The sequence below is a fragment of the Hylobates moloch genome, unplaced genomic scaffold (assembly GCF_009828535.3).
Source record: "Hylobates moloch isolate HMO894 unplaced genomic scaffold, HMol_V3 SCAFFOLD_3, whole genome shotgun sequence".
Taxonomy (NCBI): Eukaryota; Metazoa; Chordata; class Mammalia; order Primates; family Hylobatidae; genus Hylobates; species Hylobates moloch.
Window position 1 is genome coordinate 8,954,670 of NW_026652278.1, and position 18,853 is coordinate 8,973,522.

The 18,853-nt window shown below is 50.0% G+C and overlaps 1 protein-coding gene across 7 annotated transcripts in view; it reads right to left on the reverse strand.

The window, feature by feature from the left end:
* Positions 1-18,853, reverse strand: part of LHPP (phospholysine phosphohistidine inorganic pyrophosphate phosphatase) — a 148,262-nt gene that overhangs the window by 100,430 nt on the left and 28,979 nt on the right. For 4 of the 7 annotated variants that reach the window (XM_032175736.2, XM_032175710.2, XM_058435915.1 and 1 more), the window contains exons 4-5: positions 14,998-15,061; positions 13,943-14,035 (exon numbers count right to left, since the gene is read on the reverse strand). In XM_032175736.2, coding sequence (XP_032031627.1) covers positions 13,943-14,035; positions 14,998-15,061 — 157 coding nt within the window. Of the gene's footprint in view, positions 1-2,064; positions 4,164-13,555; positions 13,744-13,942; positions 14,036-14,997; positions 15,062-18,853 lie in introns of those variants that run through there. The other 3 variants (XR_004251842.2, XM_058435916.1, XM_058435917.1) reach the window with 3 other exon arrangements.

Sequence of the window (18,853 nt, forward strand, 5' to 3'; positions counted from 1 at the left end):
AAAAAAAAAAAAAAAAAAAAAAAAAGCTGGGCGCAGGGGCTCATGCCTGTAATTCCAGCACTGTGGGAGGCCGAGGCAGGCAGATCACTTGAGCCCAGGAGTTCCAGACCAGCCTGGGCAACATGGTGAAACCCGTCTCTATTAAAATACAAAAAATTAGCCAGGCATGGTGGCGAACGCCTATAATCCCAGCTACTTGGGAGGCTGAGGCAGGAGAATGAGCCAAGATTGCACCATTGCACTCCAGCCTGGGCAAGAAGAACAAAACTGTCTCAAAACAAACAAACAAACAAACAAACAAACAAACTACAGGTCTTCTCACTGGAATTCAGATGCTAAGCGGGGCTAACTGATAAATACACAAACCAAAATCAAGACAAAATGAAACGATGACTGTGAAGCATGCCCAAGCCGGGGGAGTTTTACTGAGTGTGTGTCCCATCGATTTGGACTCTGCCTGCAAGGATGGGTCCAGGTGGAATTTGCTCTCCATCTGGGGGAAGGGGACCCAGAAAGGGGGGGCGGGCCCGATGTGGCCAGCAGACACACAGACTCACTCCTGTCTCACGCTGAGCTAGAGCAGTGGGGTGGAGATCCCAGCTCTGCTGTTTGCTGGCTGTGTGACCTTGGGCCAGCCTCTACTTCCATCTGTAAAATGGGTATAACAGGTGTGGCGTTTAAAGGAAATAATCTTAGTGAAGCACCCAGCACAGGGCCAGGACATAATAAGTTATCTAAACATTTTTTTTTTTTTTTTGAGATGGAGTCTTGCTCTGTCGCCCAGGCTGGAGTGCAGTGGCGCGATCTTGGCTCACTGCAAGCTCCGCTTCCCAGGCTCACGCCATTCTCCTGCCTCAGCCTCCCGAGTAGCTGGGACTACAGGCGCCTGCCACCACGCCCTGCTAATTTTTTTGTATTTTTAGTAGAGACGGGGTTTCACCGTGTTAACCAAGATGGTCTCAATCTCCTGACCAAGTGATCCGCCCGCCTCAGCCTCCCAAAGTGCTGGAATTACAGGTGTGAGCCACTGCGCCCGGCCTAAACATGTTACAAAGGAAACAGAAACATGAGGAAATATTTTGTTGAGGAAATTCCCTATCTCACCAGGTCAGAGGCCCCCGACCTGCAGCAGGCGCCCTTGCTCTGATTACTTGATACCTTTGCCCTAGGCCTTCGGGGGCCGGTGCCAGGCCAGGCAGTGGACACACAGTGTGAATCAGACAGATGCAGTCCCAGCACTTACGGAGCTCACGACAAGTGCTACAGACAGACATTAATCAGGTAATTCCACAGTCTCATCATCAGGGCCTGGGATAACGCACAGGAGGCTGTGAGGTCTGACCTCCTCTTGACCAACTGGGCTTGTGGGTGGTCAGGAAAGGCTTCCCAGAGGAGGTGAGGTTCTGAGCTCTGCTCTGACAAGCAAAAGGAGCCAACCAGGTTGTAGGACATGGAGGACAGGTGGGGCACACCCAGCAGGGGCTACCACACATGTGTTCACTACCCGTCTCCCCACCATTCACCAGGGCAGGCCATGCCATGAATTCCAGAAAGCACACACATATAAGCCTGAAGCAACTGTCCTGGGAACTGTCTCCCAAACAGGCCTTCAGATAACCAAGGAATCACCATTAGCTGTGAGAAGGGACAAAGAGCCAGTGAGGCCCCCTGAGGCCAGGGAGGTAGTTTCAGCTGAACACGGAGCTTTTCTGCCACTCGGCATAGACTCGTCACGTATCACAGTCAAGCAGAGGCCAGAGGGACCTCCCTCAGAGAAGCCACGGGGGATGGTGGCGCTGAGAGAGCTCAGAGGAGGTGGCTGAAGGCCGCAATGTTGAGAATTCTACCAATGACTGGTAGCCGCAAGCCACCGCGAGACATGAGGCACTGAAATAAAGCCACGTTTTCCTGGTGTGGTGCTCTCTACTTCACACTCTCCACGGATTTTCTCTGATCTTTCCTCCACCCACCCCTGTGATTCCCAGTGTGTCATGCACACGGGTGACATACTATTTGACTTCAGGCAGAGCAAGGACATACATTTTAATGTAATCATGTGGTCTTTATTTTTAGATTAATCTATTATGGTAAGTGAGAGATTCTGGTTTTCCATTTATAGTAGTCATCAAAAGTTCCTTTTAAAATACATTTATTTAAGTAATAAAATGAATCAATTTTAAGAAACGTGAAGTAAATAGAGCTAGTGGCAAGTACCCAGATATGGTAAAAATACCCAGATATGGTAAAAATTCAAAGTGTTTTTTCCAGAATGACTGATGTTAGGGAAAATCCTGCCAAATCCAAATGAGGTTCTTGTGTCTATCAAACCAGCACCCGGCCAGGCAAGACACAGCTAGTGGCACCGTGTGCTCCCGGGAATGGGACCAGCACCAGTGTCCGCTGCATGCACAAAGGGCACTCTAAGGGTCGGGAAAAGCCAGGGCTGGCCGGGCAGCCCCCATGGCTGCTGGCATCTGGCAGCAGGGCTGGCCAGAGCCCCCTGTATTCGGGTCCCCTCTGCCCTTCTCAAGCAATTGTCTTCAAACCGTGAGGTCAGCGGTGAACATTCACAGCACTCCAATTCAGGACCATGTCCACTGCTGCCAGAGACTCCGGGGCCATCCTGCTAGAAGGTTCCTTGGAAATGGAATGGGTCTTCCAAGTATTACACGTCATCCTACACCTCCATGCTTCTGGGGAAAATAAAACTGTGTGCGTGCTCTTCCCACACACAGAACCAGACGGCACACAGGTTTCCCTCCCAGAACAGAGACTTGTTCTTCCTGGGCTGGGACATGTGTGGATGTGGCCCACGGGGACAGGACCAGAGGAACGTGGTCTCTTGGAGGACGAGTTCTCATGCAGGAACAGCGTGGAGCTTCTGCGGGATAAAGCGAGGCTGCATCCAGGCAGAGCCCCAGGAAGCTGTCGGCGAGGGAGGCGGAGGCTGGGGGCAGGGACGCCAGGGCCGGCCGGCTGGGTGCACAGCTGCCTGGAGCAGCGATGCCTGTCCAGGCCAGCTTGTGGGCTCCGCATACCAAAGTGCGCTCAGGACCCTGGGGGATTCCCAGATTTACTATCGGTGAAGGGCAATAATCACGCAAGGAGGAGCAATTATTGCCAAATCGTTTAGGATTTAAAAAATCACTGGCAAGAAGATAGAGGTCAGGAGGTGCGCTGTCAGGGGAAATAAAAATACTCCACCTGCCAGGGCTGGGCTTTGCTTCCTTTCAGACACGACATGGTGCGGGGTGAGGTGGAGAAAAAAATGAAAGGTCAGACCCCCCAGAACCCAGAATCCAGAAAGCCAGAGGGACGCACCACAGTCCCAGAGGGAGGTGTCCTGGGTCCGGTGCTACAGCAGTCAATCTTCCCTCTTACGCATCTGCCTGCCTGCCCTGGTCTCCTCTTCATAAATATTTTCCTTATCCCGGGGCTCTGCCAGGAGGATTAGGGTGGGAAGCAGCAGGGCTGGGTGGTGAAGGTGGAGCGAGCTCAGTGTCTGTAACTGCAGCCCCGAGGGGCACATATCCCCCAGGGAGATGCCTTGAGATGACGGCTCACTCTAGGATGAGCCCTGGATCCAGGCCCCAAAGGAACTCAGGCTCCCACAGAGACCTGGAGACAGTGCGATGCTGAGTGATTGCCACTGTGGCCCCATAGAGACCTGGAGACAGTGCGATGCTGAGTGATTGCCACTGTGGTCCCATAGAGACCTGGAGACAGTGCGATGCTGAGTGACTGCCACTGTGGTTGGACACCTTCATAAGGAACAAGACTAACAGCAAAACTCAAAGACCACTTTAAAAAAAAAAAAGCCAGAAATCATGGTGTTGGTAAGGATGTGGGGAAACAAGCATCTGTATACGCAGCAGGTGGGGAAGGTGAACGGACACACGTTTCTGAAACAGAAATAAGCAACATGCATCACAGCCTCCCAGGCACATCACTAGGATTTGGAGCAAATAATTAGAAATGTACAAGAGGATGTACATACAAGATGTGTTCATCAGGGTTATGCACAAGAGCGAAATTGGAAGCAGCCTCATCTCCATCAATAGGGAATGGTCAAGAACATGACGGGAGTCTCAACAGTGGAACAGTATGCAGCCGTGAAAACTGGTTTGTTAAAGTGCTTCAATAAGCACAAAGAAAGCTGTCCCCTAAAAAAGAACAAGGTCATGTCGTTCGCAGCAACAGGGATGGAACTGGAGGCCATTATCCTAAGCAAACTAACACAGGAACAGAAAACCAAATACTGCATGTTCTCACTTATAAGTGGGGGCTAAATACTGAATACACATGGACACAGGGCAACAACAGACACCAGGGCCTACCTGAGGGTGGAGGGTGGGAGGAGGGTGAGGATTGAAAAACTACCCCAACAGGTACTAGGCTTATGACCTGGAAGATGAAATAATCTGCACAGCAAACCCCCAAGACACACAATGTACCTGTATCACAAACCTGTACACGTATCCCTGAACCTAAAATGTAAGTTAAAAAAAATTGTTCCCAATAGGATATTAAGGGGGAAAACTCAGATTTTAAACAGCAGATACAAGATTATCCCAATTTTGTGTTAAAAATGTATATATAGCCACCAAAAATTGGCAAGATCGAGCATGATCTGTGTTATTCTAGGCTGGTGAAATGATGAGTGGTTTCTTTTCTTCTTGTACTTTTCTGAATTTTTCTTAGCTCCTTTAATGAGCATGAGTTGCTTCATAGATATTTTAAATACTTGTGTTTTGAGAAGAAAATAAAATCCACTAAAAAAAAAAAAAGCCTCCAAGGGAGAAAAATTCCGAAGGAAAACTAAGCCATGAGGTCTCAGAGCACCTTATGACTAGGACACATCACAAAGACAAAGCCAGGGCCGGAAGCTCCTGCAACTCCCGTCAGTTTCAGACCCACAGCTGCAGGGCTAGGTGCCAGGTGCCAGGCATCGGTGGACAGTTTCCAATTCAAACCAGGGCTGCAGGAGGGCTGATCCCCTCCTGGGCCCATTCTTTCAGTGCTGGAAGTGGGCACAGCCCAGCAGGCCAGCCTGCTCCCAGTCAGGAGTTGAGCAGGGTGATCCCCACACTGACAATCCAAAGAAAATGCCCAGGGCCGGGAGGCGGGGCTCAGCCAACAGAGTTTGCGGGGAGGCCTCAGTGGAAACACCCATGGGGGAGGGAGGCCGCAGCAGAAAGAACTGGCCCGGAGTGGCCCCCATGTGGACAGACATGCACTCCCCACTCACCAGCCTCCCCCTAGGGGTACAGACTGTCCCCAGACCCCTATAGTTAGGACTGATGCCCTGAGAATCAGGGAATGAAATGGTAGGGCACCCTCCAGTTTATATGGCTAGGCTTCTGGATAAGCCTGCAAACCTCACCCCCATTTTTCACAGGCAGTTCTGAGGGCGCGAGCCATGAGGATCACCGCAGCCTCATGCCTACCCTCCCCACCTGAAATTCTGTCTACTCCCCCACCTGAAATCCTCCCTACCCCCCCCACCTGAAATCCTCCCTACCCCCCTCACTTCAAATCCTGTCTACCCCCTTGACCTGAAATCCTGCCTACCTCCTCACCTGAAATCCTCCCAACCCCCCCATCTGAAATCCTCCCTACCTCCCCCACCTGAAATCCTCCCTACCCCCCTCACCTGAAATCCTAGCCCCCCCCACCTGAAATCCTGTCTACCCCCACCCCCCCGACCTGAAATCCTCCCTGCCCCCCACCCCCCCACCTGAAATCCTCCCTACCCCCCTCACCTGAAATCCTGTCTACCCCCCACCTGAAATCCTTCCTACACCCCCACCTGAAATCCTGTCTACCCCTCCACCTGCTATCCTCTCTACCTCCCCACCTGAAATCCTCCCTACCCCCGCAACCTGAAATCCTGCCTACCCCCCTCACCTGAAATCCTTCCAACTCCTGCAACCTGAAATCCTGCCTATCCTCCCACCTGAAATCCTCCCTATCCCCCTCACCTGAAATCCTCCCTACCCCCCCAACCTGAAATCTTCCTTACCCCCCCACCTGAAATCCTCCCTACCCCCCCACCTCTCTTAAGAAATTCTGCTGCACTGTTGGCCCTCCCTGAGAGCTGGGCTATGGCAAAGAGCACTGGATGGGGCTGGAAGACGATGGTTTGGTGCCTGGCTTCACTCCTCATTAGCAAAGTAATCTTGGGTTCAGTACTAGAGTTCTCTGTAACCGTTCTCTTAATAATGTGGTTCTCCCCAGGGCACATCTGACAACGTCTAGAGACAATTTTGGTTTCACAGCTTGGGAAGGGGGTGGTCCCACGTAGTGGGTGGACAGTGGGATGCTGTTTAGCACCTACAACACATAGGACATCCCCTCACCACAAAATGACCCAGTCCAAAAATGTCAAGTGTCGAGGTTGAGAAATCTGGGGGGGTTTGTCGGTTTCTTTTGAGAGAAGGTCTTACTCTCTTGTCCAGCCTGGAGTACAGTGGTGCTATCTCAGCTCACTGCAACCCCCGCCTCCCAGATTCAAGCGACTCTCGTGCGTCAGCTTCCTGAGCAGCTGGGACCACAGGCATGTGCCAACCACCATGCCCAGTTAACTTTTGTATTTTTTGTAGAGACAGGGTTTCACCATGTTATCCAGGCTGGTCTCGAACTCCTGGGCTGGTGATCGACCCACCTCGGCCTCCCAAAGTGCTGGGTTTACAGGTGTGAGCCACTGCACCCAGCCTGAGAAATCCTGTCTTAACCTCATGGTGGGAATGCAAAGCACCTATGACAAGGTGTTTCATCTCTAAGCCTCAGGCTCCTCACCTGTGGAACGGGCCCCTCCAGACCAGGCTCCTTGGCTGCCACATATAACTAAGTGCACTGGTTTGAACAGTCTCAATCTCCACTAAACCTGCATGATTTGCATCCCACAGAACTTCTTATGATGATGGAAAACTGCCAAAACCTTCACATCACTTGGGCGTTCATATGAAGCTATAAAACCATCCACTGATTCAGAAGCTTAAACCGTGAGAATTAGATATTTCTAGAAGTAACCTTTAAGGTATGTTATTCTTTGCCTTATTACTGAATCCTAGAAAGGGCCAGGTTGCCTCTAAGAGGTTTGAATTTCCAATCTATTAGCGTAATACCAGCAATCTGTGATTTCTAGGCCACTGAGGAAAGGTTAAAATGAAAATTGGATTTGGGGAGTTATATCTATTCTGAGTGCAGACTGAAAACTCAGCAGCAGGAAGCAGGTCAGGGTCTCGGGAAGCAGCAGTGGTCAAGGGAAATGACTGGTGATAACTTTATTGATTAAAGCAGCTGGAAAAATTTAAGGTTTGCCACAGCCTGGCACTTCAGCAGCAAGAGAGGTCCTCGCAGGCATTTTTCATTAAAAATAAAAAAGCCAGGAACAGAGAATTATTACCCTGTGCATAAGACACAGTTCATTTGAAATGGCCTTACCTTGAAATACTGCTTTAAAATGTCTACACATCCTGAGAGTCAAATAACGTTAGTGACCATTTTAGGAAAACGGCAGGGTGGGGACGTTCGGAACATGCAGCTGCTGCCCCACTGTCAAGGGGACAGGCAAAAACGTCACATGAGGGTGGGAGAGGACGACGATGTGGGAGGTAAATAAGACACAGCTTTGCCACATATGCTCGGAGCCACCAGAGGAAACAAGTCTTTCGCTCTCCAGGGCCACAGATGCTCAGGGTGGATGGCAGCGGCAGTGACCAAAACCTCAAGCAGCCACGGTGACCCACCAGGAATCCACAGCCCCGCTCCCTCCTGGACACACTGCCCCAGCATCCGAAAACCACAAACCCAGATTCACCAGACCCTCACGAGGGGTCTTCTTTCGGCAGTGAGGTGGGCTGTATCTCATTCGAAATGTGAAGGAAGCTGACTGTGAAAATAACTGAAAATGCTAAAAGAAAAAGGCAGGGAGATCACCCAAGTCGGACCATCCAAATATCACCAGCAATGCCATCTGGACAGCCAGTCTCGTCTCCTCCCCTCTCTTCCCTTCCCCTTCTCCTTCCCTCCTTCCTTCCTTCTTTCCTTCCTTCCTTCTTGCTTTCCTATTTTTTTTTTTTTTTTTTTGAGACAGGGTCTCGCTCTGTTGCCCAGGCTGGAGTGCGGTGGTGCAATCTCAGCTCGCTGCAACCTCAACCTCCTGGGCTCAAGCAATCTGCCCACCTCAGCCCCCCAAGTAGCTGGAACCACTGGCACATGCCACCGCATCTGCCTATTTTTTTGCATTTTTTTGTAGAGATGGGGTTTTGCTGTGTTGCCCAGGCTGGTCTCAAACTTCTGGGCTCTACTGATCTGCCCACCTCGGCCTCCCAAAGTGCTGGGATTCCAGGCGTGAGCCACTGCGCCCGGCCAGGTCTTATTTTCCAGGCAGTGGCAGGGTTTTGTTTTTGTTTGGGTTTTGGGTCGGGGTAAGGGGGCTGTTTGATATGGTTGTGATCATACCACTTATATTATTTTTTGAGATGGAGTCTCACTCTGTCACCCAGGCTGGAGGGCAGTGGCCCGATCTCGGCTCACTGTAACCTCTGCCTCCTGGGTTCAAGCGATTCTCCCGCCTCAGCCTCCTGAGTAGCTGGGATTACAGGCACCTGCTGCCATGCCCAGCTAATTTTTGTATTTGTAGTAGAGATGGGGTTTCTCCATGTTGCCCAGGCTGGTCTCGAACTCCTGACCTCATGTGATCCACCCTCCCTGGCCTCCTAAAGTGCTGGGATTACAGGCATGAGCCACCATGCCCGGCCTACTTATAAACTTTTAAATACTGATTTTTAAACTCAGATTAAAGCATTAGCCTTTCTCTCTCTATATAAAACAAATTATTTTGAGAATTTATTCTCTCTTAAATTCAACCTATGAGGGGAATACAAATATATACGTAGTTGCTTATTTTTTCAAATAAAAAAGTAAGCTATAATACTTATAAAATATTTATAGCTATAATATTTATAAACATGGCTAACTACAAGAGACAGGTAAAAATGAAATAGAAGGAAAAGAACAGGAGTTAGACTTCCTTGAATATGTCTTGCTTTGTGGATTTTAGAACCATATAAATATTTTACATAACTACAAAACAAATGTAAACGTTAAGCCAATTCCCTAAACATCAAAATGAAAATGAATTCAAAGAGCGTCCACTTGGGGGAATACCACCCACAAAAAAGAATTATTCCCAGCAGCTTTAAATACACTATTTTGATCATAAACCTCTACAGCAGGGGTGTCCGATCTTTTGCCTTCCCTGGGCCATACTGGAAGAAGAAATGTCTTGGGCCACACATAAAATACACCAATGAAGGCCAGACGCCCAGTGGCTCATGCCTGTAATCCCAGCACTTTGGGAGGCCGAGGCAGGCAGATCACCTGACGTCAGGAGTTCAAGACAAGCCTGGCCAACACGGAGAAACCCTGTCTCTACTAAAAATACAAAAATTAGCAGGGCTTGGTGGCGGGCGCCTGTAATCCCAGCTACTCAGAAGGCTGAGGCAGGAGAATCACTTGAACCTGGGAGGTGGAGGTTGCAGTGAGCCGAGATGGCGCTATTGCACTCCAGCCTGGGTGACAGAATGAGACTCCTGCTCAAAAAAAAAAAAAAAAAAAGCCGGGTGCGGTGGCTCACGTTTGTAATCCCAGCACTTTGGGAGATGAAGCGGGCAGATCACGAGGTCAGGAGAACGAGACCATCCTGGCTAACACGGTGAAGCCCCATCTCTACTAAAAATACAAAAACAAAAATTACACAGGTGTGGTGGCGGGCAACTGTAGTCCCAGCTACTCGGGTGGCTGAGGCAGGAGAATGGCGTGAACCCGGGAGGCGGAGCTTGCAGTGAGCAGAGATAGCGTCACTGCACTCCAGTCTGGGTGACAGAGCAAGACTCCATCTCAAAAAATAAATAAATAATTTAAAAAAAGATACTTATTAAAAGGGACAAATAGTAACGACAGTGGAGAACTCTGGAAGACACCTCAACAGGTTATCAGAGTTCACAGATAAAGGACACTATGGACATGACTGCTACATGCAACGTGTGCCCAGAAAGCCATGAGTGGGATGACTGGTGGTGTCTGAATAAGGTCTCTAGGTTAGCTAACCGCCTTGTGCCTGTGTTGATTTCCTGGTTTCATCATCGTTTGATGACGATGGGGAAGCTGGTGAAGGGCACATGTGAACGTTTTGTACTGTGTTTGCAACTTTTTGTGAGTGTCAAGTTACTTCAAAATGAAAAGTTGAAAACAATTTTAAAGTGGTTATTAGTTGATAATTATTAAAGCACAGTGATGGGTACCTAGGAGTTCCCTGAGCTGCCCTCTCTACTGACATAGATATTTCAAATGTTCCCTGATGGAGGGCTAAAAAGAGAGGCTTAGGAAACATAAAAACCACACACAAGTCACGGAGCTTCTTCAGATTGGATTCCAACAGATCAGTGGTAAAAGAGCATTTCTGAGACAGTCAAGGAAATTTAAATATGGGTTGGTATTAAATAATACTAATAAAAATCACTGTTAATTTTTTAGGTGGTTTTAAAATTTTTATTGTGGTAAAATACACATTAAATTTATGACTGTGACCACAGTATTCAATTCACTGGCATTGAGCACATTCAGAACGTTGTGCAACCATCATCACTGTCCAGTTCTAGAATATTTGTTTTTCTTCTTTTTTTTTAGACAGAGTCTGGCTCTGTCGCCCAGGCTGGAGTGCAGTGGCACGATCTCAGCTCACTGCAATCTCCACCACCTGGGTTCAAGCAATTCTCCCGCCTCAGCCTCCCAAGTGGCTGGGATTATAGGCGCACACCACCACGCCTGGCTAATGTTTGTATTTTTAGTAGAGACAGGATTTCACCATGTTGGCCAGGCTGGTCTCGAACTCCTGACCTCAAGTGATTCACCCTCCTCAGCCTCCCAAAGTGCTGGGATTACAGGTGTGAGCCACCACGCCCGGCCCAGTTCCAGAATATTTGTATCACTCCAAAAGGAGACCTCGTACCCTGAAGCAGCATTCCCCATTCCCCTGTGCCCCTGACAACCACTAATCTGCTTTTCATCTCTATGGATTTGCCTATTCTAGACATTTGCTATACATGGAAGGATATGATATATGTCCTTTGTGTTTGACTTCCTTCACTTAGCATAATGCTACCAAGGTTCATCTACACTGTGGCATGTGTCAGAACTTCATTCCTCTTTATGGCTGAATAATATTCCACTGTACGGACATACCACATTTGGTTATCCTTTATCAGTTGATGGGCAGGTATCTTGGTTTTTTCTATCTTTTGGCTATTGTGTATGGAGCTGCTATGGATATTTTTGTACAAGTTTTTGTTTGAACACCTGTTTCAGTTCTTCTGGGTGTAGACCTGGAAATGGGTTGCTGAGTCATATGGCAAATTCTATGTTTAACTTTGAGGAACCACCAAGTGGCTGACTGTGGCAACACTGTCATTGCACCTTCCTACCAGCAATAGAGAAGGGTTCCAATTTCTCTGCATCCTTGCCAACACTTGTTATTTCCTATTTTTTTTTTTTTAACTATACAGTCATCTTAGTGTGAAGTGGTATCTCATTGGGGTTTTGATCTGCATTTCCTGATGAATGATGATATTGAGTATCTTTTTGTATGCCTGTTGGCCATGTTAGGAGTTTTAATGTATTGTAGTTATATCTAAAAATCACGATTTTTTTAAAGTCATGCTACAATATGAAAGGATACAATTGAGATTCGCTTTAAAATATGACAGCAAAAATTAAGTAAATTTATTATATTATTATTATTATTACTTGGAAATGGAGTCTCACTCTGTCGCCCAGGCTGGAATGCAGTGGTGCAGTTTTGGCTCACTGCAACCTCCACCTCTTGGGCTCAAGCAATTCTGCTTCAGCCTCCTGAGTAGCTGGGATTACAGGTGCATACCACCACACCCAGCTAATTTTTATATTTTATTAGAGACGGGGTTTCACCATGTTGGCTAGGCTGGTCTTGAACTCTTGACCTCAGGTGATCCACCTGCCTCGGCCTCCCAAAGTCCTGGGATTACAGGCGTGGGCCACCACACCCAGCCAGTAAATTTTTTAAAACGAAAAAAAGAGGATAGAAGAAAGGAATGTGGCAAAATCTTAACCACTGAAGCTGGGTGATGGATATAATGGGGGTCTGTATCATTCTCTCTACTTTTCTGTATGTTTGAAATCTCTCATAATAAAAAACAAAACTCTGCCCTATGAAGCAAGGTAGTAAAAAGCCAGGTTATTTATTGCTGCAGTTCTCACTCATTCAGAACACAAACCTTTCCTTCTCTAACAGACTAACGTGACATTTCCCAGGTGTTTTCTGGGGACTCCAGAGAGCCTGCGTCTTTTGACATCTCTATGGATCTCAGGGCACGTGCAGGTGCAGTGTCTAGACTTCGGCAGCTTTGGGCCATCTTTCTCAAAGCACCTTGAGGCACCAGTGTTCTGGACCGAAATACACACAGGGGAAACATGCACCCGGCTTGACACCTGGGGGACCCCCCAACCCATGCTTCTGCTGCCCACTTCCGAGGAGGCAGCAGGATAGCCTGGGGCAGCTGTGGACTCTGTTTCTTTTTTCCTTTTTTTTTTTTTTTTGAGGAGTCTCGCTCTATCACCCAGGTGGAGTGCAGTGGCGTGATCTCGGCTCACTGCAACTTCTGCCCCCCAGGTTCAAGCAATTCTCATCCCTCAGCTTCCCAAGTAGCTGGGATTACCAGGCATGCACCACCTCGCCCAGCTAATTTTTTTTTGTTTTTCTGTATTTTTAGTAGAGATGGGGTTTCATCATGTTGGCCAGGCTGGTCTCAAATTCCTGACCTCAAGTGATCCACCCGCCTCAGCCTCCCAAAGTGTTGGGACTACAGGTGTGAGCCACCATGCCGGCTGCCCACTATTCCTTACAATCTTTCAGAAAACCTGCTGGAGGGGCTGTGTGTGGTGGCTCATGCCTGTAATCCCAGCACTTTGGGAGGCCAAGGCAGGAGGATGGCTTGAGCTAGGAGTTCAAGACCAGCCTGGGCAACATGGCAAAACCCCATCTCTATGGAAAATACAAAAGTTAGCCGGGGCTGGGCATGGTGGCTCATACCTGTAATCCCAGCACTTTGAGAGGCCAAGGTGGGCAGATCACCTGAGGTCAGGAATTTGAGACCAGCCTGGCCAACATAGTGAAACCGTCTCTACTAAAAATAAAAAATTAGCTGGCGTGGTGGCGCGCACCTGTAGTCCCAGCTCATCAGGAGGCTGAGGCAGGAGAATTGCTTGAACCCAGGAGGTGGAGGTTGCAGTGAGCTGAGATAGTGCCACTGCACTCCAGCCTGGGTGACAAATGGAGACACTGACTCAAAAAAAAAAAAAAAAAGACAAAGAAAAAAAAACCCACTGGAGGACGAAGCCAGACTCACTTAGGGTGGGGGTGGGGTAGGTGTAGACAATAAAATCCTAACCTATTCTTCTTCCTTTCTAAAATTCGGAAGTTTGAAAGGCAATCTATCCCAAAATAGTCAAAATATAAAGGTCGCAAAATGAGTGACTTTATTATTTCTTCCATATTGCTGTAATCTTGCTGTTACACTGTCTTGCCAGTGAGATATATTAACACACTGATAGGACTTGTCAATTCTTATCCTTTCAGAGAAGCAGCAAAAACTCAGGAAAAGCCATAGGCATTTCTGCTTCTTGCTTTCACACTGAAAGTAACTTCACGGTTGAAACTATTCAGTGGATTTCGTTTGCTGTCTTCCTCCTCCTTCCCAGCCAGGTCAGCTCTCACAGGGAGCCCACGCTTGGCTGCCCGGCCAACCCCACAGGCTGCCTGAGTCCTGCAATCCATTCCAAGCTCCAGGGCCTCCCTGACGGGGCTGCCTCCCCCGACCCGCTTCACAAGGCGCCAACCTACCTGGTGGGCTTCCACTCCTATCGCTTGCAGGGCAGACTTGAAAAACTCAGGAGAAGGCTTCCCCACCACCTCGGCTTTGATGCCACAGGCATACTGGGAAAAGAGAGAGGGACATGGCATGAGTTTGGGATCAAGGAACAGGTGTATGCCCAGCCACGGAAACCCTGTCCCAAATGTGTCCCCAAGAGTCAAGGCCCTTGAAGAAGCAGGATGCTGTGGCCTGAGAACTCATCTCACAGGCAGGAGCCTCACAAGTCCAGAAAGGGCTGCCCAGGTCGCTCAGGTTACCTAGAACCAGGCACCCTGCCATCTGCTCAAAGGCCTTACCCACAGCAGAAGGCATCCAAGAGATGCCAAAACTACAGGGCTCCCAAGGGCCAGCAGAGCAGTGCTCTGCTCACTCGCCTGCAATTCCGTCCTCTCATCCCTTCTCGCCCTCTTCTCCCCTGCCCACTCCCAGCTCATCACAGGCCTCCTGGGCCTCTGCTCGTCTGCCTCTCCTTCCCACCTGACGGCAGGCAGGCAGGAGCTGCTGCAGCTGTGAGGATGGGATGAGATGTGAGGCTGACCTGGGGCAGCTAATGGGACCTGGGCCAGAGTGGACCCAGGGGAGCCCCACCTGGAGGCCTGGCCACAGATGGCCTTGGAAACTGAAGGGGAAGTCAGGAAGGAGGCCAGTGAGGACCTGTCAAGCTTGAGGTGCTGCAGATGCCCAGGGTCAGGAATAAGACCGGTGGTCAGCACTGATACAGAAGCCACAAGCCCGAGAGGAGCGTGGCAGAGAGCAGCTGGGAGAGCGGCAGGGTCCACGGTGGGCAGGGGGGCTGCGCCCACTGGAGGATGGGGAGGACGAGAAGGGAGAGAAGGGGAGGGAGGAGGACAGCTGAGGGCCCGAGGGCCCGGCCAGGGGAGCCCAGAATAGGAAGGCAGCCTTTGTGGAAACACAAAAGGCCATTTGTACGTTAATTAAGCACAGCCTCTTCTCAACAAAGACCCAAAAAGTCCCAGGTGCCCTGAGGTCTGAAGAGAGCTTGGGACAGAACCAGGGCTGGTACCTCAAGCGCCTTCATGTAGGGACCAACGTCCAGCATCAGGCCAGAGGTCTCCTTGTAGTAACGCCTAGGAGAGAGCAGAACGGAGCACGGGATGCTGAGCACGGGAAGCTGAGCATGAGGAGCTGAGCACGGGGAGCTGACTGCAGGATGCTAAGCATTGGGAGCTGAGCACCGGGCCTGTCCCGCTGGCTGCAGAGCCAAGCCGGGCTGAGGGGCAGTCCAGGCGCTACGCTGAGAATGACCGCAGGGGACCAGCACCACAGGGCCGGGTGGCAGGCCGCCACACCCAGTGGGGAGAGTGCAGCAACCAGCAGCTCCAGGGATGCCATGGGTCACACAGAACGTGCCCCTGCTGTCAGACTCGTGGGGACCCTGCTGCAATGATTAACAGGGGACCCAGAGGGCAGATGGTTTCAGTTGCTAACACAGAGAATGACAAGTGACCTGTGTCCTGGGAAGGAACAGCAGGTCCACAGGGTATGTGGCGAACCCCTAATTGCTAATAATTAACCCCTAATTGCTGGCTGAAGAAGAGAACTCCATTAGTTCCATAGCACCCTGCTGCATCCCCTATTAGCTGGAGGTCAAGCGAGATGCCAGGTTTCATGGGTGCCAGATGCTTTTATGAGAAGACAACTGTTTCTTCCCCTGTCTCGTGGAGGTGGAGACAGGCTCTGCACGAGTGAGCATTCCTTTCTCAAAATGGCCTCACGGCTCTTTGAGCCCAGTGCTGGCTTGGTGGCTGGCTGCAGCCCGGCCTGGCCTACCCTACACCCCATGATGGCGTCACTGAGCCTCAAGGCACCCACAGTCCAGACACGTGGTGGGCCAGTTTGCTCTGGCTGAACAAAGCCAATTGACTACAATGAGGGGAGAAAGTGGTTTAACCTGCGCTGCTCTGAAGACGCAGTTCATTGAAACCCAAGAATACACAAGGGGGCTTGATTCTTGGAACCACTAAAATGTTTTGCCATCCACCATCACATCAGTTTCCGTCTCCTCCTGCCATGCCCTAGGATTTGGGAGACATGGAGAAAGCACGTATGCAGAAAACAAGAGGGAAGAAGAGGGCATGCTGACTTGAGCGTTCAGATCTCGCGGCCTTCTAATGGTGTGACTTTGGGTTGCTTACGCCTGTGGGCCTTAGTTTCCTGATCTGTAAAATGGGCAAAATGAACAACAAACAATACCTACCTCACAGATTGCTGTGAAGCTTGAACAAAATAATGCATGCAAAGTTATTAACTCGGTACCTTGCAGGCAGAAACTGCCCAGATGAGATAGGAGAGTATTATTATAAATAACTGCTCACCCAGGCTGACACAGGCAATAAGATATGAGCTGGGGGAAGGAAAAAATGAACACAGCCCTGTTCAGTTTAGGGGGTTGAAATGTGTTCTGTGACCACCTGGGGTGTGAGAACTGAGCTCCTTGGGAGCTGCCCCGGGGCTCCACCACTCCTGGGGACCCTGCCTGTCCCTTTCTGCCCCACCTGATGCCTTGAAGCTGTAGGAGTCACCCAGCCACACCTGTGGGATGAACCGCTCACCCCTGTGCGTCCTCCACTGCCTGCCTCAGATGCTTCCCGGCTAAATTTACAAGCTGGGCTGCAGGTACGGGCTTCAGCCAAACCCGGGCCTTGCCACGGCTGGTCCCCTGCCACTCCCCTGTTAGGCAGCTTTGGAGCTTGGAGTCTGTTGAAGGTGTGGGCATCTCCTGTCGTGACGTGGGCTTGGGACTCTCCACGTGAACCCCAGGCCTGTTCCACAGCCTCCAAGGCTCTGTGCTCTGGGGTCACGGCACAGGGACACAGGCTGGCTGGGATGCTGTGAATGCTCACAGAGGGGGGACCTGCAAATGCCCTCCCTTTTAGAGTGACCCCCCAAAACAGGCTTAGAAATCTCTAAGTTCATGTCTTAAACGCAGACTTCAAATCTATATTTTGCATTTACATGGCCTAAACAGGTACTACCTTTTCTTTTTCCCAGTTGGACAATCAGCTACTTTGGTCTGATGATTTCCTTAGTGGGGTCCAGAGTTCCCAGGAAATGGTGAGGGGACACCAGGTCCTGAGGCCTGCACTGGCTGGTGCTGCAAATGGCCCAGGTTACCGTGGTTCCCCTTGGCATTAACAACCCCAGATGCTCCACAGCCCTTTGCAGAACTCGGGGACACTCCCAGCCCCAGGCCTGCTCCCCAGGGACTCACAGTCTGGTGGGGAAGCAAAGAAGCCCACAGACAAACTTTAAAGGGCAGGAGCCAGGTGGGGGCAGTCTGCTTGAACAGGGTGGGGGACAGGCTGGGTTCAGGGAGGCAGGAGAGGCATGGAAAGCTGAGACCTAAGCTAAAAGGAAGTGAAGGGCAGGTCCAGGTCTAGGGAGCACCTTGGAATCCGCTGAGCACCCTGCTGAGGACCAGGGTGGCCATGCCACCACAGGCAAGGCCCTGTGCAGGCCCTTGAAGGCCACGACCCTCGTCCCCTCCTGCCTACTTGTGCCAGGAGAAGGAGGGCATCGAGGTGGGTAAGGAAGTGATGTGTGGAAGTAAGCCAGGACAGAGGAAAGAACGTACCCCACACAGGAAATGCTTACCCAGCAACAAAGGAAAACCTGAAATCAACAAAACCACTCCACTGCGACAGGTACAGCTCTATTTGGAGCTGAGGATTCTGGGGGCTTCTGGGCCCAGACCCCTGTCCCTCAGCTACCCTGGGGCCAGCTGGAGGAGCTGGAGGTTGGGTGGACGGGAGCAAGCACCTCCCATCATCTGGCAAAACCTCCTAAGGGGACCCACGCGGCGCCACTTCTGCTGGCCTCGCGGAACGCAGCCTCTTCTAAAGCAAAAGAAACCTGGATTTTCTTATGTTTAAATTTAGTCCTGGATGGGATTTTAAAAAAACTGAACGTGCAACTTAAAATACACAATCAAAACCTTGTCTCTGCATGCTAATCTTTAGAGTCTAAGGAGAACACGAACTTCCAGAAATCAAAATGAGAAACTTTAACATTTATTTTTTTAAAAACTGAATCTGGGCTTGATTTTATAGTGCCCAGAATTTTTCTTTATTCCTTATTCATTCAGAAAAACAAAAAGGCATCTTGAGGCCAACTGTTACCTGAGAACATTTTTTAGAGACACAGCAAATATAAGCACTTAAAAATTTTTTTTAATATGAAGGCCCGGTAATCTCCACACACTAGAGATGCGATGTATTTTCCCTGTTACTGGTTACTGGTTTAACCTAGCCAACAGCAGCCCCACTTAGGATGTGAATGTTCTAGCCACAAAGAGGAACTCATGGATGCTGCAAAGAAAGGGGGAAGCCCGGGAGGAGGAGTCAGATGCGATTTTATGCTGTATTCTTCTGCCGTTTCCGATTATTCAGCACAGCCTCCCTGCAAATGACCACTTGACCTTTCCCAGAAGAGCCATTAACCTTCCATAGTCTGTCGGGTAAACAGCTTAATTTTCTGAGAGCGGCATGACAGAAGAAATTACAAAGCCAATTCCCACTCTCAGGTCCAAACAGATGCCAAATGTAAATCACTCCATTTCCAGGAGAGGGACAGTCTGCCCCGGCGCCTCCACCCACTGCTCCTGCCTCCTTGGTGGGCACCGCTCAGCCTGTGCCCGTGTCCTGCAGTGCAGGGTGGACGTCACCAGCAGTGAACCACAGCCGAGGAGAGCACGGTGATGGCAGCTCTTCGAGGGTCCTCGGGCTGTCCTGAGAAGCTGGGACCTAGTCCCTAAAACCGCCAGTTCCTTTCTCTGGTTTTTAAACACCCAGAACCCCCATCAGCAGAGACCCCACTAATCTACTTTAAACAAACCCTTGTCCACTATGACATTTGCTGCA